General features: G+C 45.3%; 1 protein-coding gene across 1 annotated transcript; it reads right to left on the reverse strand.

The window, feature by feature from the left end:
• Positions 1 to 1,068: 1,068 nt before the first annotated feature.
• On the reverse strand, positions 1,069 to 24,851 carry LOC147458339 (protein ALWAYS EARLY 3-like). The gene is made up of 17 exons (XM_086512998.1): positions 24,194 to 24,851; positions 23,028 to 23,126; positions 22,813 to 22,875; positions 22,172 to 22,249; positions 21,861 to 22,056; positions 21,097 to 21,762; positions 20,930 to 21,013; positions 20,580 to 20,851; positions 20,442 to 20,495; positions 4,404 to 4,700; positions 4,111 to 4,289; positions 3,741 to 4,023; positions 3,398 to 3,649; positions 3,107 to 3,274; positions 2,431 to 2,571; positions 1,866 to 2,351; positions 1,069 to 1,757 (listed from the first exon to the last, which is right to left on the reverse strand). Exons 1-17 carry the CDS (start codon positions 24,296 to 24,298, stop codon positions 1,557 to 1,559), a joined length of 3,624 nt encoding a protein of 1,207 aa, XP_086369124.1. The 5' UTR covers positions 24,299 to 24,851; the 3' UTR covers positions 1,069 to 1,556.
• Positions 24,852 to 27,502: the final 2,651 nt, after the last annotated feature.

The following is a 27,502-nucleotide window of genomic DNA, read 5'->3' on the forward strand; positions in this document are numbered from 1 at the left end:
GCATGGTGGAGGTGTTCTTTCAAATGAAAGTGAGGTAAGTACCATCAGCACCAACCGGTGAGGGGGTAATAGAGGGGAGCACCCATTGCTTGAAAAAGGGCCAAATGCAAATGAGGGCATAGGTACAGAGGTTTTCTTTTTGGACACCGATTTGCCAAATCGTAAAGACTCTTAAAAAAACTAACCTTCGAAGAGCTTCAGCATATTGACTGTTGAAATTACCAAACTATTGTTCCTTTACTATCTCCTCGGACAGAAATTTGTGAGAAGATCAAGTTTAGCAATGCTTCTGTAGATTCCAACAAAAATACTTCAACTCGGCCATCCAATACTAGCTAATTGCCCACCACGAATTCCACCTCTTGAGAAGGCTTATCTAGCTTCATCTTTTTTCCCCGGGTCATACATTGGCTTTTCCGAGTGTCAAGATGTCAAACAGTCACCAATCTCTTAGGAATTTACATAAAACTTCTGATAAGCATCACTAAAATCTGACTGCTGCTTCATCCCACAATTTCTGGCATCATACTTCTACATCACCCTGATTACATCTTTTTGCTCCAACTGCTTTGAAGCATTGCAGTGAATATCTCCAACCAAAGCCTCAATTGAAGCTTTTTGCCTCGTACAGCCAAATTGACACTAGTCTTTTAACATAATCATTGTTACTCTTCTAGCTGAACTTATTCGTACAAGCCTCTTTAAAAACAAGGTTGTGCAAGAAACCTTGCCAATGATGAAGACTTATGGACCTCACCTGATTAAACATGAAGCTTGTGCACGAAGCCTTGTCAATGCACAACTTTCGGAAACTCGTAGGAGCTTACCTGGGCATTCCGAGTAATTCGCAAAGGTTAATCTATAATACATTGAAGCTACCTGTCAGAGACTAACACATCGAAGCTACCTGTCAGACATATACTGAGGTCCATATCATGATATTAGCAAACATTTTCAGGTCCTTGCTTCAATTAAATATTCAATATGACATCAAACATCCACTGATGTGTGTTGATGGCAAAAGACATGGTCAGAAGAAACACACATCCAAAAGACCAATTGCCTCCATTTGCAGCAATTGAGCCTCAATAGAATCTTTTGTTTTTGTAAAATGATACAAAATCAGTACATCTACTTCAAAAATGGATTCAAGACCTCATCAATATTTTGGGGGTATCATCCACATTAATTACATCAGCTCTGATTAACTGACAATCAAAAATTTTGTACAGCTTATGAACTGGTCAACTTCCATGTACATCAAAAAGTCGTTCAAATTTAATCAAGTAAACTTGAACCTAATATTACAATACCCAACAGCATTCCCTTGTAAATAGCTGTAGTCCTTGACTTCTGTATAGGATACTCCGAAGAATAACATCGAGCGAAGTAATTGAAGGCAGAGTAGGATTGATCATGTTGGCATACTGATCAGCATTTTTCAGTCTGCTTCGCTTTACGCTGCTCACTGTATGGTTATCGATAACTTCATGCAGCCCATTTATTGAAACAAAATGACTTATTTTACCTTCAGCATATCTGTATACGGCTACCCTTCAGTGCGGAAGAGGGGGGCAATCTACAGGGAGGGATTGAGTCGGTATCAAAGCAATTATTTGGTTCTTTAAAAGGCTTGCATAATGTTGAATTTCAGTGTAGATTTGATAATTCTGTGATGAGCAAGGCCGCATACTGGCAAGGATTGAATCGAATGCCATGGCAATCTCTGCAGGGGGGAACTGCCTTTCTGTGAAAGCCTGCAGAAGCAAATTTTATGATAAGGCGATAATAAGCATAGTAAAACACAGATGTGTTGACACTCTTTGGCTATTCGCTTCTCCACAGCCTTAAAACAAAAGGCTCACCTGCACCATCAGCAACGTGGCAACGCAGGTCGACATAAGGTCTACCAAAAACACCGAATCTTTTCCATTAGCTGGCTTTGCAGCTCCACCCGCAGGATTTCCATTGGCCCAGTCTACAACACCACTAAAACTCGAGCTAATTCCTGCTGATGTAACTTCAGCTTTGACACCCTCTGCTTGTGAAACACCAATGTTTGCTTTCGGTAAATGGTTAAGAGCTGCACCAATTTTCGACAATGCATCCTCTCCCTCCTTTATTGAGAGCATAGTCTCAACTGCTGTGTTAACCATTAGTCTGGCCTGTTCCTTGGCATGCACAGTTACTTCCTTGGCAAGAGGGAACTGCTCCAATGAGAAGGCATTCGATTCTAGATTTCCTGGATGCATATATGTTGTTGTGTGTTGCAGCGAAGAACGATGCCATGGCGGTAAACAGTTTTCCTGATATTTGTTTCGCTGCCTCAGCTGTAATAGAGCTCCACAGACCTACAATGAGTACAAGAAAACAGGATAAATACAAACAGGTATAACCAAGCCTCAGCCATGGATGAAAATGACTGAATACCTGCTGATTCACTTCTCTAAGCTGCACGACCAGAGTTGCATATTGCTTTTTGAACATATCTAATGTACGGACAGCTTCTCCATCTCTTTGATTTGCATCTGCATCATCGTTCATGTTCCGTAATTCGACCAGTATAGCCTCCTGAAAAAGGTTTGTATTTTAGAGAAATCCATACAACATTTTCCGTTTCCTACAAGTTTTTTCACTTTGAATAAAATGTTTCTTCTAACTTCTTCCACAACATTAATTAACTGCTTCCAGAGATAAGTGGGAGCTCTTAACAAAAAAAATTTAGCATCCCATCATAATGCTGAGAATTGAAGACCTTAAGTAGGAGGAACAGAGCCAGTTAAATTTTTACTTAAGTCTCTTTAAGCAGGAAAAGTTGCTTTCAGTCATGCAGCAGATTTAATTACTACTTGTCCCAGTGATGCTTTCAGTTAATCCCCTCTGCCGATATCATATTCTAATTCTTCCTCCTCCTGACCAGAAAGGCCCAACCCAGGCAGTAAAGTTTCTGGTTGACGTTACCATGATGTGTCGTGTATTCTCTCATCAAGCCCTAGATTTAAGCAAGGACACATGACAAGTGAATGTTGCTTATAGAGTAAACAAACGTCACGCAAAAGCAGAGATGCAAAAGTCAATGCAAGATAATGTGACCACGACAAGCAACCTTCTTATCAAGAGCTCGAGTCAAGTCTGCAAGTGCCCTGATATCTGCTTCCTTGGCTTGAACTTGTGCTAATGAGTAGGGTTGATTGAACATTGCTTGCTGGGCTGCAGCTACGGCTTCATTAGCAGCCGCCTTGACTTGTAGGACGGAATCTACTGTATTAGCTGCCTGATCGGTTTACAAAAGGACAAAACAAAGCAACAATTAATGTTTGTTTGTACCCTGCTATTAGTTCATTCAAATTGCAACTAAGCAAGCATAAAGAAGCATCTCAAGAGACAAAAAGTAAACCTGTGCTTGCTTGCAAAGTGCATTTAACAAAGAACTAGAGGATGAGTTCGATGCGGGTACATTGCTAGGAGGCTTCTCTAGCCTATCATTAATAGAAGCCCGAGCTGCAAGGCCAGCGCTTGTTGGCATCCAAGGCTTGGCACCATGCTTGGAATCATCCATGCCCCTATTACCTCCTTCCACTAAGATGCTTTTACGAATTAGAGTGTCTGAAAGATTTTCAAAACTGTTTACAGGCATGCAATCAATATCCTGCCAAAAGAGAAACTGACTATTACAACTATCACAACAATGAGCTGTGTTCTTCCATACAAACTCGGTATGTAAGTCAAACAGAACATACCGCCACTAGTTCCACACCCATTTCTGGTCGATCAAATTGAACCCTGCATTTGTTCTTGTCAACTGTAAGAATGCTGCCATTATAAACTTCTTTTGTCTTTGGATGTCGTGCGATCACCCGCTGGCCCACAGTGAGAGGTCTAGGAAGATCTGTAGGCAGACCATCTCGTTGCCCAAGCCTAACCTCCTGGTAATGCTTCCGAACTGAGTCCCTATATGCCTCAAGTTTGTCCCTCTCTTCCTGTAAGAATCTCTTTGACAAACGCCGAGGCTTTCCAAGAGACCTGTTATGAAAAGCAGGAAAAAGGGTTGAGTTAGTGTCTTCGAGTCAGTGCCAAGTCATGAAAGATGCCCAGAACATTCAAGCATACCCTCGTATTACACCCCATTCAGCTCGAGTAAGCCTTGGCACATGACCAAGTCCTGCATGATTGAGGTATTCAACAAACTCGTTCCTTGCAAACCATGGAAGATCAATCGCACTATAAAACCATTCATAGATACACCACCGCCTAACTTTCTCAGATGAGAGGCAATGAGTAAGCCTAACCTGTACATACATGATAACATTTGAGCAATCAAACATAGGGTTGTTTCACAAGGTCAAAGAAACGTCTGATACTAGGCTTAAAAAGTCTGACGCCCTTTGGGAAAAAGGGAATACCTTATTACTATATTTCTCTTCTGCCACCACTGCATGTGAGCAATGACAAGTGGCTACTGATAGTGCAGAAGACTTGGACTTCTGCCTGCTTCTTTGTTTTCTAAAAGTGTAGTTCATTCTTTCTACTGCAGGACCTATCTCTACTTCTGATTCACCAATAACCACATCTTGTCGATCAAGCTCTTGATCCGGCTCCTGTTTAACAGGCTTCGCTGCGTACTTGCCTAGGGTTTGTCCCTGCACAACTCGTTTCAGCTTGGTACGAGCCATCAGATCTTCAGACTGCAGATTTGCAACCTGCATCACCAAATATTTCATAAAGAATGGAACAATGCAAGCATAACAGTTACTGTTAATACCATTAACTTTAAAACTAATAAAATCATGGACTGTAATCCCAACCCTCAACAAACTTTTTTGTGCAGAGAGAGAGAAATAAAATGAAATGAAATGTTATATTAACGTCTTCCAAAAGGCCAAAATGACCTATGAGACCAAAAAGTTACAATTGGTGAATCTGATACCATGTCTGAGTACGGAATTACAAAGTTACCCAGTTACAGAGGACTAACACTAAGGCACTAAGGAGAAAGGAAATAAAGGAGGAGGGGGGGGGGGGGGGGGGAAGGGGGGGGTTTGTGGGTTCAGATGAAATCTCTCATCGGTCGCTGTCGGATCTCATCGACCTCCTCCATGGTCTGAACTCTGGTTGGGCGTCTTGCATGTCGAGCTAGAGTGATCTGTATCTTCTGTTGCAACCTTCGTCGGTAGTGGGAGACCCCCCGAGGTCGTGGACATCTGGATCTGCCCAAGTTCAGTGGCTCTGTCAAGCAGTGTACCTCTAGTATGAGTAGGCTGTAATGACTGCTCCGTTTGCTCTCCTCTGTTTGGTGTAAAGAACTCTGTGATTCATCTCTGAGACTGTCTTTCCCCTGATGTCCTCAGCAAGCTCTCCCTAAGTCTACGCAACTCTAGCAGGAACAATCCGAGACACTTCTGATCCTTGTATCTCATGACTCTAGAAAAAGGTCCGAACCCTTCTCTGAACAAGCAGTGGAAGCGTCCGCGTATCTCATGACTCTAGAAAAAGGTCCGAACCCTTCTCTGAACAAGCAGTGGAAGCGTCCGCGTATCTCATAGTATGCCAGGCAGTGGCATGTGTAGTGCAGTTTTGTCTCTAGCTCTAAGTTACATAGGTGACATATCATGGCTCCTACCGCCACCCCTCGGAATTGGCCAGTCTCGATCTGGAGCTGATGTGAGGATGTGCGTATCTGTCCAATAGTGCATCTTATCCCATGAGATAAGTGTGTATCCATGTATGGTGGCCTAGCCGTCCTCCGTGAGTTGGAGAAGATGCTCTCTGTAGAAGGCCATCTTCATGCCCAACTCCTGTGTCGGCTGTATCCATGTGCTCCTAGTATTTAGCTGAATCAGATCCTGACGTATGAGCCTGGTGATCTCTGTCCGTGTGAGAGACAAGGAGGGTGCATCCAAGGAGTATTGAAGCGGAGGTAATCTATCCATATTGAGACCATGCGACTGGAACCATGATGCCATCTGTCCATACCAACATGCTGTATCGCCTTGTAGAGCTAGTTGTCGAGATGACTCCAAGGCAAGCCGAGCATATCTGTCTCTGGGGAGATCCCATAAACCGTGCATAAAGGAAACCGATCTCGTCAATGCCTCCACCACGAGGGGGGGGGGGGGGGGGGGGGGGGGGGGGGGGGGGGGGGGGTGGGGCCTAGCTCGGCTCGGATAATCTCATGTGGTACTGAGGCCTTAGCCCGAATCATCCGAGTGATCATAGAGACCAGAGGCCTCTCCATACATCTCCATCCATCTGTGTTACCAGATCTCCCATGGTGCTCTACTAAGGATCCCCAAACCTGAACTCCATAGAGCATAGCTGGAGTCACTAGAGTGTCAAAGAGCCATAGCTTTGTTCGCGGTTCCTGAAACTGAACCTGCGAACACATCCTCTCCAGTCCTCCCAAAGTTGTATATGCTCCTCGTCAGTCTAGTCTCTGATGCTCTCCTTAGTGAAAACACCGGTCCACTGAATACTACCCCAAGATAGGTATATGCAGCTGTGTACTCCACAGTCTCCTCGCCATACATAAATGTGGATGCCGACCTCCTGACCCACTGTGGTGTGGTGTTGAACACCATAACCTTGGTTTTTCCCAAATTTACCGATAATCCACTATCACGAGCAAATGTATGCAGAGCATCCAAATGACGTTGCATCCCCTCTGGGGAGTCTGAAATCAGCACAATATCATCAGCATATAGTAACAGCGGAATCGATGTCCCTGCTAGCTGAGCCCCCTTGTCTCCTTGCCGCTCTACATAGTCTAAAAACTCATCCACATACATCCCAAAAAGAGTCGGGGATAGTGGGCATCCCTGCTTTACTCCAATAGTGGTGTCAGACATTCCCTCAGTGGTGAGTACCCGTCCCATCACTGTCCTGTATAGAGCCAGAATACCCCATATCAGCTCTGTAGGCACACCCATGTCCTGAAGTCTGTGTATAAGTCTGGCTCTCGACACTGTGTCAAAAGCTTTGCGGAAATCCACAAAGCTACGATAGATTTTCTTGCCATGGTGTCTACCCTCCTCAATTATAGCTCTGACTGTTAGAATCTGGTCAAGAGTGGAGAAACCTCTCCTGAAACCTGCTTGCCCTAGTGCTCTTATTCCCTCTTGCTCTGGCCACCTATTCAGCTCCTGCTCAAGGACGGATGCATACAACCTAGCTAATGTGTGGCCAACCATGATGGTGCGATAATTCGCGGGAATCATGGGATCTCCTGACTTGAAAATAGGCACAATCGTAGACATATCCAGGTCTCCAGGAAGCCTTCATACATGGCTCGATTAAACATCATAGCCAGGAGCTCTGCAAGCATATCCCTGGCATGGATGAAGTGCTCTGCTACCAGACCATCATGATCATGCGCTCTCCTTGTCTTCATCCTATCAATGGCTTTCCTTACCCTCTCGGCAATAAAGAAAGAACATGTCTCTCGGCATGTCTCTAGTGGGTCCGCCAGAGATGGTTGCTCTGATGCCGTGTAGAGAGATGTGGCATATTCCCCCCATGTCTTAGTGGAGGTGACCGCGGGTGGTGGTGAATGCTCGTGGAATAGCCTCCATGCTTCGCCTGAGTCCTGACTTATAAATAGCTGATATAGATCCCGCTCTGGTTGAGATAGATAGGCCCTTTTCTTTTGTCGCACTAGGCAACGAAAGATAATCCGTGACTGTCGATGTGTGGTAATACCCGTGAGCACTTCCCTCTGTAGTTTGATCCTCGTCTCTTTGCACTCCTCATCATACCAACTGTTCTGGGGCATGTTCCCAGATCGTCTCTGTGTGGGTTGACTGTGGGGGTATGCCTTTGATGCTGCATCATGGAGCGTCTCTGTCAAAATCTGAGTGAGTTCATCTAGTGGTCGTCCCGGCTCCTAGGTGCATAGCTGCCTCTATATCTCATCCATATATACACAATCCGTCTCCCTCATGAAGGTATATCAAGTGTGTATGGAGACCCCACCTAATGGAGTTGTGTTGAACTGAAAGGTCAAGGTGAAAGACACGATAGCATGATCAACTGCTACTCCAACTGGCCTAGTGCCTACCATGAAATCCTGAAAGAATGGGATGAGACGTGGCTGGGCCATAACATAATCCACTTTGCTTGCACCATGTCGATGTGGAAAGCAAGTAAAACCTCCGGCTGTCGAAAATCTTTGTAGGCCATTCACAATGGCCAATCTGTGTGCAGTTCCCATATCTATCAAGTATCTACCATACACAGAGAGAGAGAGAAATGAAATGAAAAGAAATGTTATATTAACGTCTTCAAAAGGCGAAAATGACCTATGAGACCAAAGCGTTACAATGTGGTGAATCTGATACAAAGTCAGTAACAAAATGAAATGATAAAATGATAAAATAAAAGTACTATGGGATCCTAATCTGGTAGGTGTGAACTAAGCAGCTACATGAGATAGCTAAATCACAAGTCACAAGAAATCCAACATCGGTCGCTGGCAGATCTCACCAATCTCCTCCATGGACAGTAGTCTGACCAGGCATCGTGCATGTCGGGCCAAAGTGATCCGAATCCTCTGATGTAGCCTCCGTCGATGCTGTGTAGTCCTCCGCAGTCGTGGGCGTCTCGATCTCCCCAGCTCAATCGCTCGATCGATCAATGTGCCTCTAGTGTGAGGCGACAAGATCTGGTGTGGTAGTAGCTCCTTTGGGTGTCCAATGTCTGCTCTAAAGAAGTCTGTGATGTGCCTCTGAGACTGGCTAGCCTCTCCTCTCATCAGGCTCTCTCTGTGTCTGCGCAACTCGAGCAGGAACAAACCAAGGCATCTCTGATCCTCGTACCTCATGACTCTGGAGAGTGGTCCAAAGCCCTCTCTAAACAAGCAGTGCAAGCGGCCTCGTATCTCGTAGTAGACGGGGGAGTGGCATGTGTAGTGTAACTCTATCTCAGGCTCCATGTCCTGGCCTCTGCTGTCACTCCGCTGTATCTCCCAGTCTCGATCCGCAGCTGGTGTGAGGATGTGCGTATCTGGCCAATGGCACACCATATCCCATGAGACAGGTGGGTGTCCATGTATCTAGGCCTCGTCACAAAACAATCCGCCACTGGAGAAGATGCTCTCTATAGAAAGCCATCTTCGTGCCCAGCTCCTGTGTTGGCTGTACCCATATCCTCCTAGTGTCTAGCTGAATCGGGTCCTGGCAGATGAGCCTGGTGGCCTCGGACTGTGTAAGAGTCAGAGAGGGTGCATACACTGAGTACTGGAAGGGGGGCAATCAGTCTATATTGAATCCATGTGCCTAGAACCATGACGTCATCTCCCAATACCAACATGTTGTGTCTCCCTGCCTGGCTAAATGTCGAGAGGACTCAAGTGCAAGGTGAGCGTATCTGTCTCTCGGAAGTTCCCACAAGCAATGTAGGAAGGAAACAGATCTGGTGAGCGCCTCAACTACTAGTGGGGGGGGGGGGGGGGGGGGGGGGGGGCAGCTAGCTCTGCTCGGATAATGGCACATGGTATTGAAGCCTTGGCTCTAATGAGCCGCGAGATCATAGAGACCAGAGGCTTCTCCATGTCCCTCCATCCATCAATACGACCTGTTCTCCCGTGATGATCCAATGAAGGCCCCCATATCTCAGCTCCATAGAGCAACACAGAAGCCACCAAAGTGTCAAATAGCCAGAGCTTTGTCCGAGGCTCCTGAAACTGAACCTGTGAACACATCCTCTCCAGTTTCCCCAATGCCGAATGGGCTCTGGTCAATCTAGTCTCTGCTACTCTCCTCAAAGAAAATGCTGATCCACTAAAAACCACTCCAAGGTAAGTGTAAGCATCTGTATATTCCACCGTCTCCTAGCCATATGTGAATGAGGGCGCTAACCTCCTGATCCACTGTGGGGTGGTATTAAACACCATAGCCTTGATTTTACCAAGGTTGACAGACAAGTCACTCTCCTGGGCAAGCCTATGCAAAGCATCCAAGTGAAGTTGCATCCCCTCCAGAGAGTCGGAGATCAACACAACATCATCAGCATATAACAATAGAGGAATCCATGTCCCTGCCAACGGTGCACCTCTATCACCATCTCTCTCAATGTAGTCAGAAACCTCATCCACATACATACCAAATAGAGTAGGAGAGAGCGGGCATCCCTGCTTCACCCCAATAGTGGAGTGAACCGATGTAGATAGACCCTCTAAGGTGCGTACATGCCCTACTATTGATCTGTACAGTGCCATGATCCCCCAAATGAGCTCTATGGGTACTCCCATCTCTTGTAATCTGCGCATCAATCTAGCTCTGGGTACTGTGTCAAATGCTTTGCGGAAGTCCACAAAGCTACAAGAGATCCGTCTCCCACGGGATCTGCCTTCCTCGATGATGGACCTGAGTGTCAAAATATGGTCAAGAGTAGAACCACCTCTCCTGAACCCTGTGTAACCGGCCCGTAGGGCGGTAGGCATTGGCTTTCACCCGAAATTCTTTACTTTAGACACACACACAGAGCACTTTGCAAAGAGAACCTGCGACGAGAATTAACACTTGATCACACACACGGCTCGGAAGCTAGAAGGCTCCGAGCAGACGCCGACAACCCGTAGGCCCCAAAACTGGCGCCCCTTTCGGTATTTCTTCATTCTTTAGGAGGGTAAATTACAAGGTAAGGTCCTGGGAATCCTTCACGTGTATCCACCTAGATACCATTTGATTTGGCCAAATTTCGGTAGCATAACAGCCCCAAAACTTGCACGAAACCAATTTCCCTGCTGGAACTCGCTTGCACTGTCGTATACCCTCTGATTCCTGTCCAAAAACAGTAAATTCAGCACGCTGTATTTACTGGTTTTTGCCCTGTTTTCAGCCCCAAACAGTCCCCAAACTGTCCTCTGCCAGCGGGGCACGATTCCCAATGGTCCTGCCGTCCGTACGGCTGAAAAACAGTGAATTTACAACGCATACACAGCGCTGATTTTGCACCTGTACGGTGAGGTTATGACCCTCACCAGTGCCTGCTTTGGAGCAGCAGTTAGCTACCCCTGTTCCTGCTCAAGGAGGCTCTTGCCTCAGCACAAAAGCATGAACCCACACAACTATACATCAGTCAAATGAGTAGCCCTCTTGTGGGGCATCACATAACTGCACGTAGGGGAGAGAGAGAGAGCAGTGTGTAGCGTGCAGGGCAGCACTCCTAGCACCACACTGTACATGAGAGGGAAAGAAAGCACTCCATAGCTCTTAACCTGTGACAGGTTGCAAATGAGGCCTCTCCCAGCATAAAAATCAGCGCCCATTTTTCTGCAAGAGGAAAGTTCACCAAAATGTGACACTTGGCGCATTTTCAAGCATTTTCTCGTTTCGGGTTCGTCGCTTAAAAATATCCTGACCGGTTGCCCAGTTGACTTCGCGGCAGAGTTATAAAGTGTTCCCCTAGTCATACCGGAGGTAATGACGCGAACACATTTCACGGCCCAAAATAGCAGTTCCCTAAATTTTAGGAGATGCTTCCGTTGGGCTCCCACTGGTCTTCTGACCATCTATCCTCATTGGAGCCGCATCCAAAAGTGCAATGTGGCCCAACTGTCGGATACTTTTTGTTGGTAGTCCCACCTTGACTTTACGCCTTAATTGAGTTCACTTCCTAGTATCCACCAACTTACTAAGTGCGACGGGGGGACCTATATGATCTTGCTCTGAGCCTAGACATCCTCTTACCATACGAATTCCAATGCCGACCACTCCCGTCTGCGGGTGAATCAACCGTTCACATTGGCCATACAATGTCCGACCGTTTGCTACTTCAAAAAGAGGGTCTTAAACAAATAAAATAAACCCCATTGGAAAGAAACCAACAACCAAGGTTAGCAGTTGCCACATCTCTGTGACATGGTTAATAACTGCCACGTCCTCGTGACACCCTGCCTGCCCAACAGCACGCATTCCCACCCTCTTTGCCCATCTACTCAGTTGTTGTTGCTGCTCAAGAATGGATGCATACAACCATGCCAATGTGTGTCCAATCATGATAGTGCGATAATTTCCAAGCTCCATAGGGTCTCCTGATTTGAAGATAGGTACGATCGTAGACAAGCTCCAAGTATCAAGCAAGCCCTCACACATGGCACGGTTAAACATAACTGCTAGAAGCTCTGCTAGTAGACCTCTGGCATGCATGAAATGCTCAGCCACTAAGCCATCATGATCATATGCTCTCCCTGTCCTCATCCTGTCAATGGCTTTCTTCAGGATCTCAATGATGAAAAAGGCACATGTGTGTGGGCATGGATCGAGGGGGTCGGAAAGGGACTGCTGTCCAAAACTGTGTACAAAGATGATGTGTACTGACCCCAGGTCTCTGTAGAGGTAATGGCAGGGGGGGGGAGACTGTTCATGAAAGAGCCTCCATGCCTCACGTGAGTTACTCGAGAATAGCTGGTATAGATCCTCCTCTAGTCGAGCCAAAAATGCCCTCTTCTTCAGACGCACCAAGCGTCGGAAGTCAATCTGTGATTGTCTGTGTGTGATGTCCCCCAAAAGCACTAAGCACTTCCCTTTGAAGTCTAGCTCTAGTCTGACAGACTTCCTCATCATACCAACTGTTATGAGGCATGCTCCCAGAACAATGTCTCTGCTCAGGCTGTGTGTGTGTGGGTATGCCTCTGCTGCTGTTGCACACACACACACACACACACACACACACACAGATGAAATGACATGAAATGTTATATTAACATCTTCAGAAGGCCAAAATGACCTATGAGACAAGAGTGTTACAATGTGATGAATCTGATACAAAGTCAAAGTAACAAAATGAAATGACAAAATGATAAAATGATAAAATAAAAGTACTATGGGATCCTAAACTAGTAGGCGTCAACTAAGCAGCTAACTGGGGATAGCTAAATCACAAGTCACAAGAGATCAAGCATCAGTCATCACTGGCGGATCTCATCGATCTCCTCCATCGACAGCAGTCCGACCGGGCGTCGTGCATGTCGGGCCAAAGTGGTCCGAATCCTCTGATGTAGCCTCCGTCGATGTTGTGTAGTCCTCCGCAGTCGTGGGCGTCTCGATCTCCCTAGCTCAGTCGCTCGATTGATCAGTGTACCTCTGGTGTGAGGCGACAAGATCTGCTGGTGTGAGGCGAAGAGAGAGAGAGAGAGAGATGTAATATTAACGTCTTCAAAAGGCCAAAATGACCTATGAGACCAAAAGGTTACATATGGTGAATCTAATACCAGGTCTAGGTACAAAAAGTACAAAGAACTGAAAAGAAAATAGTGGGTAGGGGTGGGGTGAAAGCTGATACAAAGGGAATAGGAAATACAAAGGGTGAGCTGATACAATGGAGCTCTCTGACATTCGAGGTATCATATACATATATATCAATATCTAGGACAGCTCCTATGTCGCGCTAGTACGGTATGGATCCTCTATCGCAATCTGCGACGATATCGAGAGGGCCCCCTCATCCGTGTGCGACGAGACCGCCCCAACTCTATCGCCCGATCAAGCAGTATGCCTCTGGTACCTCTGTTGTTGTTATGCTATGGGGGCTACCTGAACTCCTCTGTCTGTGACTGAAAGAGAGAGAGAGAGAGAGAGAGAGAGAGAGAGAGAGAGAGAGAGAGAGAGAGAGAGATGAAAAGAAATGAATTGTGCCAAAATGACCTATGAGACAAGAGCGTTACAATGTGGTGAATCTGATACAAAGTCAGAGTAACAAAAGAAATGACAAAATGATAAAATAAAAATACTATGGGATCCTAAATTGGTAGATGTGAACTAAGCAGCTAGTTGGGATAGCTAAATCACAAGTCACAAGAGATCCAGCATCGGTCACTGGCAGATCTCATCATGGTCAGCAATTTGACCGAGCGTCGTGCATGTCGGGCCAAAGTGATCCGAATCCTCTGATGTAGCCTTCGTCGATGTTGTGTAGTCCTTCGCAGTCGTGGGCGTCTGGATCTCCCTAGCTCAGTCACTCGATCAATCAGTGTGCCTCTCGTGTGAGGCGACAAGATCTGCTGTGGTAGTAGCTCCTCTGGGTGTCCACTATCTGCTCTACCATCTCTCACTCTTACACAGCTCGAGATCACCAAGCACATCCGCCAAGACTTGACTCAGCTAGACACCAGGAGGACATGAATACAGCCAGCACAAGAGCTGGCAACAAAGATGGCTTTGTACAGAGAGCATCTTCTCCTGCTTACGGAGGATGGTTTTGTGACAAGACCCAAATACATGGACACCCACTTGTCTCATGGAATAGGATGTTGAACCCATGTGCCTCAAACCATGATGTCATCTCCCCGTACGAGCATAATGTATCTCCCTGCATGGCTAACTGTAGAGAGGACTCAAGTGCAAGGCGAGCATATCTGTCTCTGGGAAGTTCCCACATACGGTGTATGGAGACTGATCTGGTGAGCGCCTAGTGGGAGGGACGTTAGCTCTGCTCGGATAATGCCACGTGGTATTGAAGCCTTGGCTCTAATGAGCCACGAGATCATAGAGACTAGAGGTTTCTCCATGTCTCCCCGTCCATCCGTGCGACCCGACCTCCCGTGATGATCCAATGAAGGTCCCCATATCTCAGCTCCATAGAGCAATGCAGAGGCCACCAAAGTGTCAAAGAGCAAGAGCATCATCTATGCTCCTGAAACTGAACCTACAAACACATTCTCTCCAATCTACCCAATGTTGCATGGGCTCTAGTCAATCTGGTCTCTACTACTCTCCTCAATGAAAATGCTGGTCCGCTAAAAACCACTCCAAGGTAAGTGCAAGCATCCATATACTCCACGGTGTCCTGGCATATGTGAATGTAGGTGTTGACCTCTTGATCCACTGTGGGGTGGTATTAAAACACCATAGCCTTGGTTTTACCAAGGTTGACAGACAAACCACTTTCGTGGGCAAACCTATGCAAAGCATCCAAGTGACGTTGCATCCTCTCCAGAGAGTCAGAGATCAACACAATATCATCACCGTATAACAACAGTGGAATCCATGTCCCTGCCAGTTGTGCACCTCTATCACCATCGCTCTCAATGTAGTCAGAAACCTCATCCACATACATACCAAATAGAGTACGAGAGCGGGCAGCCTTGCTTCACCCCAGTAGTAGAGTGAACCTGTGTAGGTAGACCCTCTGAGGCGCATACATGCCCCACTATTGGCCTGTATAATGTCATGATCCCCCAAATGAGCTATGTAGGTCAATCTGCCACATCAATCTAGCTTTCGGTACTGTGTCAAATGATTTGCGGAAGTCCACACAGCTACAACAGATCCGTCTCCCATGTGATCTGCCCTCCTCAATGATGGCTCTAAGTGTGAAGATATGGTCAAGAGTAGAAAAGCCACTCCTAAACCCTGCCTACCCGACTGCGCGTATCCTCTCCCTCTCTGCCCATCTACTGAGTTGCTGCTCAAGAATGGATGCGTACAACCGGGCCAATGTGTGTCCAATCATGATAGTGCGATAATTCCTAGGCTCTATCGAGTCTCTTGACTTGAAGATAGGTACAATAGTAGATAGGCTCCAAGTGTCAGGGAAGCCTTCACACATGGCACGGTTAAACATGACAGCTAGAAGCTCTGCTAGATCTCTGCATGCATGAAATGCTCAGCCATTAAGCCATCATGATCATATGCTCTCCCAATCCTCACCCTGTCAATGGCCTTCTTCACCATCTAAGCGGTGAAAAAAGCACATGCGTGTGGGCATGGATCGGGAGGGTCTGGAAGGGGCGTCTATCCAAGAACTATGTACAAAGATGATGCGTACTGGCCCCAAGCCTCTGTAGAGGTAATGGCAAGGGGGGGAGAGTGCTCATGAAAGAGCCGCCATGCCTCACATGAGTCCTGACTCAAGAATAGCTGGTATAGATCCTGCTCTAGTGGAGCCAAAAATGTCCTCTTCTTTCGCCGCACTAGGCGTCGGAAGTCAATATGTGACAATCTATGAGTGATGTCCCCAATAGCACCTCCTCTGAAGTCTGGCTCTAGTCTCGCGGTATTCCACATCATACCAACTGTTCTGCGGCATGCTCCCAAAACGACGTCTCTGCTTAGGCTGAGTGTGTGGGTATGCCTCTGCTGCTACATCATGTAATGTCTGTGTCACTATAGTAGTAAGCTCCTCTATAGGTCGCCCTGGATCCTCAATGCACAGCCGTCTGTAGATCCTATCTATATATACAAAGTCCGTCTCCCACAGTAGGTGCTACTGCTCGTGGATTGTGTGCTACATTAAACTGAAAAGAGATGGTCATCGATAGAAGGACATGATCCACTACAACCCCAACAAGTCTGCGTCCTAACCGAGATCCTGGATACTAGAGATGACACTCGGCCTTGACATGACATAATCCACTCTGATGGCTCCATGTCTATGTGGAAAGCATGTAAAACCCCCCGCAGCGGGAAATCTCTGTAGGCCATTCAAGATGGCCAGTCCATGTGCAGTTCCCATGTCTATCAAGTGTCTTTCATACTCAATATGTTCCACATCCTGTGATAGTCTGGACAAGCCTTTCTCTACAACATCTAGCTCTCTCAGCATCTCCTCTGAAGTAACATAAACTATTGTTTGGTGATGGGCAGTCCTAGCATTGAAGTCCCCTAGTCACCATCTCTAGAGAACTGTCACAAGGCGGGCACCACGTGCCAATAGAAAAGAACAGACTGAACAACTTTAAGCACTTCATATAACAACTGAACTGAAATGGAGAGAGAGAGAGAGAGACGACACGCGACACGGAGTGGCGGAATTCCACCCCAGAGAGTATTGGCCCCAAACCTTGGCGCCCCTTTCGGTATTTCTTTATATTGCATCATCAAAGTACAAGCCGGTACTCCAGACTCTGCACCTTCTCCAGGAAGCATGCCAGAGAATGAGCCCTAGCCTCATGTTTAAAGGCCCTTGGCCTAAAAAGCAGTTTACATGAAAAGCTTTCAAAATCAAAAGCATCTGATCCAAAAAGCAGTTAAAAAAGCTTTCAAACTCAAAAGCTTCTGGTCCAAAAAGCAATGCCAAAAGCTACAAGCCTAAATCACGGAAATTCGTACAACTTGCCACGTCATCATGACAGCGCAATTTTCGAAAATCAGCCACGCTGTTGCAGTTTTAGGGTTAGGGTTTCCAAAATTAGGAATTGCAGGTTTTAGGGTTAGGGTTTGCAAAATTAGGGTTTGAAGGTTTTAGGGTTAGGGTTTTCAGAATTAGGGTTTTAGCAATTAGGGTTTCTTGAATTAGGGTTTCAACACTTAGGGTTTCCAAAATTAGGGTTTCAATAATTAGGGTTTCTTGCAAAAATTAGGGTTAGGGTTTTTTGCACTCGGGCAACCACGTCATCACTATGTGACACTTCTTCTGTTGCTTGTTCTTCTTAGGGTTTAGGCCCCTCGGCCAGCATCTGTAAGTTGGCTCCATTCTTTAGGCTTTGACACGTCAACAGTTTGTTACAAGAACTCCCATATGTCATCATCCAAAATAGAAAAGGGGGACGTCCTCTAGGTGATGCATAGACTGACGTATCCAGGGGAAAGTAACAAATAGCAATGTAAAGGTATTTGCCCGTCTCTGCTCTCAATCTCATCCACATGTAACCTAGCTTGCTCATCCGAGCGGGCTATATGTATCAAAGGCTGCAACTCCTCTCTGAATAACACTGCCACTTCCCTTGAGCCCCGCCCTCTATGCTCTGATCGCATCTCCTGTCTGCAGGCTGTCTCCTATCTGTATCCACGGATTAAATCCCCTTCAGGCTTCGATACCTCTTATTAGGATTAGGTGGGTAGCATTCCTAGTGTGCATTGTGTATGTGTAATCAAAGAGAGCTAGAGCACAATGTACTCTAATGAAACTCTTGATTATGCATTAGAAAAGAGAGATTACAAGCTTCTTATATAGGCATCCATAGAGAGTGACATCATGGATAAATATACAATTGTCTAGAATAAAATTGTATAAAAGCTATGCAATAGGTATAACAATGGGAATCGAACCATAACAAGAACCTACAATACTAGAGATCAAACTATAACGAGGAGAGAGGGTACAATACGAGGGGGGGGGGGGGGGGGGGGGGGGGGGGGGGTGTCATCCCATGAGCTGCTGCCACATGGGTTCTTGCAATGCGGTATCTATCTCCTGGCTAATAAAGAAGTGAGTAGGCCTCAACCAGTCTATAGTAATGACATCCTGGATTCTCATCTGTAGGCAACGTCGCTTCTCTACCTGGAGAGGAGAGTCGAGACTCCTCGGCTCTCCTATATAGCTAATAAAGCTTGGGTCGAACACTATCGAATTGAGCTACCACAACTTTATAAAATGATGCTAATATGTCACGTATTTTTAAGTTGATGAACTACCAATAAGAGGTGCTTCGTATGCAGTTATTACCTAAGCGTGGTACTATTGGTGTTGTATGGGAACACTCTACACCTAGCAGACATTGATTGTGCCCATGTGCAATGAGAGGGTGTGCAGCTACTCTAGAGTGCCTGGACATGCACGTAATGTGTACAGGCTCACAAGGGTGCCAAAACACTTCCTAGGCTGTCCTAAACCCTAGAGATAGGAGTTACAGCTTCTCCACAAGGTTAGATGTGCACGTGACACAGAGGTTGAGCGCTCTGTTGTAACACAAATTAGTTGTGTACGGACACACAATGTAGGAGTAAATCTGAACAGTGGAATAATCAAATAAAGAAATGCCATGAGGGGCACCTATTTGAGGGCCAACACTTTCCGCAAACGGAAGTCCGCTTCTTCCATGTCGTCTCAAAATTTCAAGTTTTTAATTGTTTTAGCTCTTTTACCCCATCTATATTAGAGTCCGTTTCAATGATTCTCCAATAGGCATCTGGTGCCAATCAACATAACAATATGAACATATTGTTATAAATGGATTAATCAATTATTTAGAGGCTGGAGGAAAAGTTAGAAAGCAAGAAAGAAAGAGTAAATTTACGTCTCCAAAAGCCCAATGAGGCCCATGAGAGAAAAAAAGTACATTTTGCTAGTTTTAAGCTGAAGTGTCAAGCTTGTCTCTACTTGTAGCTGATGAGAGGAGGTGCAAAGTTGTCTTGTGACACATCAAAGCACTTCCTAGATGTGTGAACCATGCATGTCAGCCATAAAATATGCTCAAATAATGTGAAGAAAATTCTCTTTGTAAAAGGCCCCTAAGGAGTCGTCATCCATGTCTTCTCTATATCCATTTGTGTGAGATCTTGCCTGATAATCTTGTTGATCTTTGAATGTGTCGATGCGAGTGACGGTGAGTCCAAGAAGTGCTAAAAGGGTGGCAATTTGTTCGTTGTTAAGCCATGCACTTAAAAACCAAGTTAACGTGTGTCTCCCCCATAGCTAGCTGTCGACATGATTTGAGGGCCAATCTAGCATAACGATGACCTGGACGCTCCCACAAGCCATGTATATAACAGAGTGATCTAGTAAGCGCCTCAACCACAATTGGTGTAGCTTCCAATTCCACACATCGGATTATCCTAGAGATCGTAGTAGTGACTAGCTCTTACAGCCATAACAAATCATCCAAAGCAGTCAACAGAATCCTATTGAGTCCTGCGAGAGTGCCACGAGAATCCAGCAAGGACATTGTATCCATATCTTCCCTTTCAAAATAAAAGTGTGGGCCTGGCATTAGTTGCAACCAACTTACGGCCTCCATGTGGCAAAACTGAGATGGAGCCCTGCCCTGGACATTAAAAAACAAGTCCCTCACCAAAGTGAGTGCACATGAGGGCAAGATCACAAGCCGTGCTTCGGCATCCGAATCATCTGCCAGTAAAAGTGCTGATGACGAGAAATTACAATCATGGCTGGCATGCATAGCCCAAATGCCAACAGCCACCATGAGCAACTATCTACACGAAATACACAATACAACAAGCTATGATCCTCCCCCAGCCATGCACCCAGCGCCGCAAGTGAGAAGGACTGGCATGGTCGACATCACATGAAATCAGGAATGCCTGAGCCAGCCAGCATAACCAACTTGCCAGCATAATCAACTATCTAGATGAAATACACAATACAACAAGCTATGATCGTCCCCCAGCCATGCACCCAGCGCCGCAAGTGAGAAGGACTGGCATGGTCGACATCACATAAAATCAGGAATGCCTGAGCCAGCCAGCATAATCAACTTGCCAGCTCGGATGCTGGTCTAAAGAGCACAGCAACAGCAAAAGAAGAAATGAGAATTCATAGTAAACAAGAAACAATGCACGCTAAGGCAAGATGAAGGCCTTCTCTATAAGGATAAAAATCTAGTAACTAAGAATGGTGCCTGAGGTCATTTTCACACTGGGAAGAAACATGAGGCCAATAATTGTTGAATGTTGTCATAACATGAAAAAAGTAACTACCTGATGGACACCACACTACCAAATATTACAACTTCAGCATCAACTAACCAGTTACAGAAAGGGCATTACCTTTGCCTCCATCATATCCTCTTCGGCAATGCTTCCATGAGAAAATTGATCCCTCTGAGAGATACCAGAAGAAAAAAACAATAAGAATCCATTTGACCTCTAAAATTTCTTGTCAGAGACTTGAGGTCATGTATAAACCTTTTCGGGTGGCCCTCTTCTTTTCCTTTTTCGGAGTTCTGCTATTGATGTGCCCTTCTGGATATCTGACTCAAAGTTACTACCAATATCAAGCATACAGTGAAATTCCTTCTGTCTTCCAGCAAGAAAACCTTTTGTGGTTGGGTTAAGTGTCTCTTTGGATTGCCTGTACTGTGGCTCCACATGTAAAGCTAGATCTTCACTTGCTGACCAGCAAACTCTCTCAGTAGCATGATCTTTGCTCAGCTCCAAAATCTTCATAGAAGATCCTTCTACATAAAAGATTTGTTCCATGATGTCAAATCGGAAATATCTGTCAGTCATATGACAAAGTAGTATAAGCACCGAACCTCCATCAAGCCTAGGGGAGGGAAGAAGCCCATTAAGAGATAGATCCGCTAAAGTTGCTAATGCATCAAGTCCACTTCTCTCGTCTGGCATAAAAGGGAAAACATTAAGACATGAACATCAGCAGCACTACATTGAAATTTGCAAGAGACTTGTAAACAGCACGCACCTCCAGAGAAAAGCTGCCTGCTTCTCTTCTTGGTTTTCTGTGATGGTAGCCTTTTCTTCTTCGGTGCCTGTTCATTTTGGTATCCATCCACACCCTTGGTATCTTCTTGTTTAAGAGTACCCTCTTCTGTACAGCTGCATTCCTCCTTCAGCTCATCAGACCTGAAATTGTCAAAGCCATGCATTTTACCTTTCTTAGTTTGAGACTTTTGACTCTTCTTCAATTTGCTTTTAGCTTCACCAGCTGGGGACATCCTTTTTCTGCGTTCCAATGCTGTACTCGTGCTTGCTTTTGTTACAACTCCATTGTCTGTGTCTCTGCTTTCTTCACTACCCCCGTCATCCATGTTTGATCCTGTATGCTTGGAATCAAAGCTACCTGAACCTGCACAGGAAGTTTTATGGTTTGCATGTCCATTTTGAGCAGGCAGGCCTCTTGATCGATCACTCCGACAAGCAGGGGTGCGAGAAATTTGAGGAGAGGCAGCTCTCTGTGATGCCGACGCCAAGGTTAGGGCCACCTTAAATTCATCACAGTCTCCAAAAGAATCCTGCTCTGCATCGTCCATTGTTTCAGAAAGAGGCAATTTTCCTGATTTTGTTTTACCCTGAAGATGCATCAATGGGACTCGAGGAGTCCTCTTACCAACGGCCCTTGGGCGATTTACTGCATGCAGATTACCATTTCTCAATGTGTATCATGACAGCATCAAGGCATAAATCTTCATTCTGTAGCTTGCATGGAAAAGAGGCAAAGATTATTACCAGCTACAGTCCTGGGCTTCTTGGCAGGTGAGGGACCTCCATAGCTGGATAGCCCAGATAACTGTGGTACCATCCCTCCAGCTTTAGTTCCCTGCTGGGTTGATGATGTGCTCCGCAAGCGTACAGGCATTTGATGAAACGGCATAGACGCTGCAACATCTTTGCTGCTATCCTCCTCGAGACTCCTGCTGTCTTCCTGCCAAGTAACAAGAGATGTAATGCTGTTGAAAAAACAAGCAAACAGGACAAACTCTAAGAGGAACTTCGTCACATATGGTAGTCCCCAAATGAAAACGAGCAAATGGTCTTACCAAGATATTGTAATGATCCGTCATCATGGCTATAAGTCCTGCAGCAGATGCAGCTCCTTCAGGAAGTGACAGGTAAGCCTAAAATTTGCCAAACAAAAAACATATAAGGCACAAAAGATTTCACTATGATCGTCACCAAGGAGTAAATAAATTTATTTGTGCGTGCTGCAAAATGTGAGGGCTAGCAGATGCCACTTTTTGTTTAATACTAAGGTGCAATAAAAAACGGGGCTCACATAAAAGTTTGACATGCTAGACTGCAGCCTAGGAGTGGAAAATTTCCCCAAGCTCAAAAAAATTGCTACTTGAGTAAACCACACGCATAATAGCAAGTGTCTATACATATTCACACACTCCTATACAAATTAAGGCATGTGCTTGTCAGTGCATGGGAGCATGAGACATACTCAGCATCCCTATACAGTCAAATGCTAAACAAATTTCCTCTCAAAATCCATTTAAACTGTCTTCATCGTAAACATCCCTTCAAGGATCACTAGCATTGACTACAAAGAACCTTTTTTCCTGGCTAAACCTGCAGTCACTCCAAAGATTTCTCATATTACTCGTCTCCCGTCCTCTCTCTCAAAGATACTATCGTTGCGGTGACAAAAAGTGAAAACGAGGCCATATAAATGTACCTTGTTCATGTTGTACAGTACCTCCACCATCTCCACAGTTCGATTTTGAAATGTAGCTGCCACCTGCATCAAGAAAACTAGTCTATGCTCAAAAGCGTTCTAAAAACTGGTACAGCCTTTGCAATCAGGCACCTTTTAATTCTTGCTGTGAACAGTTATAATCCAACTCAAATGGTGCATATATTGTCTTAAAAATTTTGCCAGCTTGTTCATACCTTTTTCCAGTCCCTTCCATGCCTGCGATATGACTGATAAAAGTGCTTGAGATCATCCTCTGACCAGGGAGGGCCCAAAAGGTCTGATAGCTTTCTCTTCTGCAGGGTAAATCCAAACGCGGTCAAATAGAAGGCGAAAGCTTCTCCAGAATTTAGACTAGAGCCTTTCAGATCCATCTGATTGGCATCCAAGTTACCAACTTTACAGATTTTTTAATAATAGCACTCTTACCCTTGGTGTAAAACTATTGAAAGGAACAAATACAGGTACGAGAAACAGAAGGGCCTCTTGAGTTGGCTCCAAACGATCCACCATAAAAAAAGGATTCTAACTTTTGCCTACAGCTCATTCTTGCATGAGCCTTGCTCAATCAAAATATCTCATTATCTAGATAATGAAACAAAAGGTCCATATAAATTCAGCTGCAGTGATTTCTAGGAAAGGACTGATGGCACCCAATTTGGATGAAAATTTTGGAAACTTAAGCATTCAGGTTGTTCGCAACATGAAACCCAGTACGTTAAAAAGCTCCACCTAGTGAAAAAACCTAGACTCAAGAAAGACAATAATGTTCTGGTTTGAGAACAATGCAGCTTACAAGTTGCTCTGCATGGGATGCCTTCACAATAAGGGGTGCTATCTACCTCAATGTCTAGAGGTAGGATGGCATCATCTATCCTAAACCCAGAGACATGGCTTTTGTGAAAAGCATCTCGTTCATCAGATTATGCTTGCTGACATTCGCTGCGAGCACTGCTAGCCATAGACAAAAAGTAGATAATGCGCACAGACACTTGCTATGCAGCAAACAAACAGTGTGCCGGGTTACAATTTCTGAGGCCACACAGCATGTTAGATACAGATCTCAAGTAGCAACTTGTCATTTTTCCCTTTATCACCCGGCTGTGTGCACTCCCAATGCATTTCATGACACTGCAGGTGACTGGCCAGAACAATCCAAACCTGCCTTGGATATCTACTAAGAAGAGCTCTGCTCTCAGAGAATTTGAAAAGAGCAAACAAACTACTTGTTCAAATTTTGCATTGGACACCTACTTGAGGTTCAACTAATAAATTTGCCTCAGAGTCCAGGTGAACAGCTTATTACTGAACGAGTTGAAATTCTACCTGAAGAGCTAAAGAGGACATATTAGCAAAATCATACCTTCTGTTTGCTTTTCTCGCCAGCATCATCGTCACGATCTGTTGATCGTTCTTCTTTGCCTTTGGCATACCTGCGATTACTGGTCCTCGGCCTCCTGGCCGACATTTTTGCCCTTCTATAATCTCATAATCCGCTTGCAGAGACGAAAGCTAGGAATAAATTTAAACCCGAAGCAACCGATCTGGCCCAAGGAAAGAAGATCCTGGCCTGCGGGGCACTGTTTCTGGCAAGCGTTTTAGAGCTGCAAGAGCGTGCTAAAACGCAGACAAACCTTCACATGGAGCTCCAAGACAACTGGAATTCGGGAGCTGAACTACTTGCCCGATCCAGAGACGGATCTCCCAAGACAAGCTAGGGTTCAAGGCATGCAGGGGGAGCAGGGTTTGGAGGCGCGAAAAAGGTGGGGGGATGCGGAGCAGAGGAGAGGAGGGAGAGGAAGAAGAAGAGGCGAAATCGGATAGGGGAGGCAGGGAAGGGGGAGAGGGGGACAGAGGGAAGCGACGAGCAAGGGAGAGTTAGGGTTGAGCAGGAAAGGCAGCCCGTGACCTAAAGCAAAGGCGAAGAGGAAGAAGAGGGAAGAAGAAGAAGAGCAGCAGGAAGAGAGAAGAGAGCAGGAGAAAAACGATGAGGGAACCAAAATTCATATTCAAAGTGTCGCGTACACAATGCAAAAAAAATTCTAAACAAAAATTACTTCAAAATCCCCACCTCCATTTAAAAGTTCCTTCCACAACCACGTCATCTAACCCACCACGTCATCCCGACCGCCGACGTGGCTGCCAGGTCATTGAACATTCTGCCGTCGTGGCGCTCCATTTCTGCCACGCTGGCAGCTCTGAGATCCCCGGACGTTTTTGAAATTTTGAAAGTTGAGGCTGCTATTTTTATCCCCTCTGCGCATATCCTTCGCCCGTTCACACCTGCCTTCGCTTTCCTGGTAAACGTGGGCAATTGGACTCTCTCTCCTAGGACCTACTTTCAAGATTTGAACATTTCCGAATTATCTCCCCTCTCAGAGACTCAAAGTCCCAATAACGGGAACTAAGGCTTGGTTCAGACTAGGCGGCGGAAGAAAAATGCAAAGGGGTGTTGATCTTCCATGGCGAAATTTGTTGGTTGGAGTTGAGGCACTCTTCCGTCAGGCCCTCCATTTTTCTTCCGAACCCCCCCCCCCTCCCCCCCCCCCCCCCCTCGGAAGAATTGATGACCTCTCTTAGCCGCCTTCACTTTTTCACTTTTCCTCCTCCACACTGTTCACACTAGGCGGCGGCACGTTTAGGAAAGCTTGTTTCTTCCGTCAGTTTACCAGCCTAAGTAGTATTGTGCGCCTTATGGCAAATCCTACTTTTGCATCGTAAAAATTGTCAACTACGAGAAAGAGTTGATGGTTTAGTGGATCTGATGTGGAATCATCTCATTTGCTAGGACTTGGACACCATCTGCAAGTGCGCTTGAATCCCACGTGGCCCTATCCCTCCAAAAATCAAAAAATTTACATATTTTTGGGTAATTTGTCACAGGCTAGAAATTGTGCTTGCCAAAGTAAATCAATCGAATTCACAAGTTTCAATGTAAAAACCAATAAATCCTTTAGATTTAAACTCAAATATCGGGAGAGTTTTATGAATGGCCTTCTTTTCCCTTTGGCTAGGAAAATAGAAAAGGTTGTTGGCAAGCTATTGGATCATGTTATAGCTATAATTCTTACCACATTGGCATGATAACAACCAACAAACCCATCTCTTTAACATGACTTTGATATTGAAGAATCGAGAGAAAACATTGTCATTCAAGTGCCATATTCGAGTTCTAACCATATTGGCATACAGGTAACTATTAAATTAAAATCAATAGAAGCGAATATCCCCTCCCCTCTTTCACGTGCATCGCTCTTCCCCTGCTTTGATCAACTTTCCTTCTCCCGCCTTGCACCTACATGATCTATGCCCCCCATCTTCCTCTCCTCCCCATCCCCCTCTTTGCTTCTTCAGCTAAGCCGCTGGTCCATCTGCCACTCCTCCAACTCGCATGCTCCGGGTCATTATGCTTAAATTGGCTTCCTCAATGGCAACCAGAGGAGAGAGAGAGAGAGAGAGAGAGAGAGAGAGAGCACGATGCCAAACTGTCGTAGGGAAAGAGCCTTACATGCAGCCTTCACATATGTGTGTTTGTGTGTGTGCGCGCAGAGAGAGAGAGAGAGAGAGAGAGAGAGAGAGACGACCTTCGCCCCACACTTGTCTCCTTTTGCCTGCGCACGGTGGGCATACTCTTCAGATTCTCGTTTATTTTCTTTTTTTCAAATCGTAGGGACATACTCATCTCGTCTACAAATGCTCTCGAGTGTCTTTTTTTTTTCTCTTCGCTAGATTATAGAAGTCCAAAGTTACAAATTCAAGGTAAAGTTTTGCTTGTTCCATGTCGTACTATTGTAAAGTTGCAAACTGTTTATTAAAGTTAGCACCAAACTCGTGTTTAGCTTTTGTTATGCCCTAAGAACTCTAACGAAGTTTTTACGAGGGCAAGAAGAAACTTTTTCCAAAAAAAAACACTACTAAGGTTCTAGTGAAATTAGTCATGAAATAGCTCCTCGCTTCTAGAATATTGTTCTTTCAAATTTTACACTAGAATAGCTCTAACTTTCCTCTTACACATAGCAAAGTTGGCCGCAATCTAACAATGGCTACATCAACCTTTAAAATTTTATGGCTTATACAGTAAGGATGCTAGTAGTAGTCATATACTATTAAGATGACATGTTCCTTTTTGTTTCTCCTTGCAAACTAAAAAACGCAACTTCTTTTAGAGGACAATTTGAAGCTTTGGATTTTAAAAAGTGTTTAAGACCTTATAATATTATTTGATTTTTGCATGAAATTTTGTCAAGGTACTAAGGATCACTAACGACTCTATGCCGTATTGACGTCAAGTTACAAATGATTTAAGGTGGTAGATGTGAGTGCGCGAATGTGGTGCGTGTGCGGAGAGAGAGAGAGAGAGAGTACACAGGATGTGGGGTGGAGCTCTCAAATCTCATTGTATGAGCACTGTGTGAGAATGAGTGAGAGCTCCTTATTCTTTGTATGTATAAAGAACAAGGAGATAAATGTAGGCAGCCGGACACTGGCCGAAAGGCACGAGCAAAGCACGATGAGGCACATCGCCTTTAGCTAACATTCTCTCACTAAAAGGCTGTGTGCCAATAAGTGGCGAGAAGACTAGCTTACAACTAGTATATACAAGAGGTGAGAGAAGACGTCTCTCTACCTATGCCCACTGGCTCACTCCAAACACGTGAGTGCATCTATAATC

Source organism: Adiantum capillus-veneris, chromosome 5, assembly GCF_014529385.1.
Source record: "Adiantum capillus-veneris isolate H3 chromosome 5, ASM1452938v2, whole genome shotgun sequence".
Taxonomy (NCBI): domain Eukaryota; kingdom Viridiplantae; phylum Streptophyta; class Polypodiopsida; order Polypodiales; family Pteridaceae; genus Adiantum; species Adiantum capillus-veneris.

Bases quoted from the DNA above. Each gene is read 5' to 3' on its own strand.
- LOC147458339 (XM_086512998.1), bottom strand. From the start codon at position 24,298: ATGTCGGCCAGGAGGCCGAGGACCAGTAATCGCAGGTATGCCAAAGGC. The intron at 20,496-20,579 runs GTTTATACATGA...GGTATCTCTCAG, and splicing joins GAAGAGGGCCACCCGAAAAG to AGGGATCAATTTTCTCATGG. The intron at 4,701-20,441 runs GTAATGCCCTTT...TTGGTGATGCAG, and splicing joins AGGATATGATGGAGGCAAAG to GTTGCAAATCTGCAGTCTGA.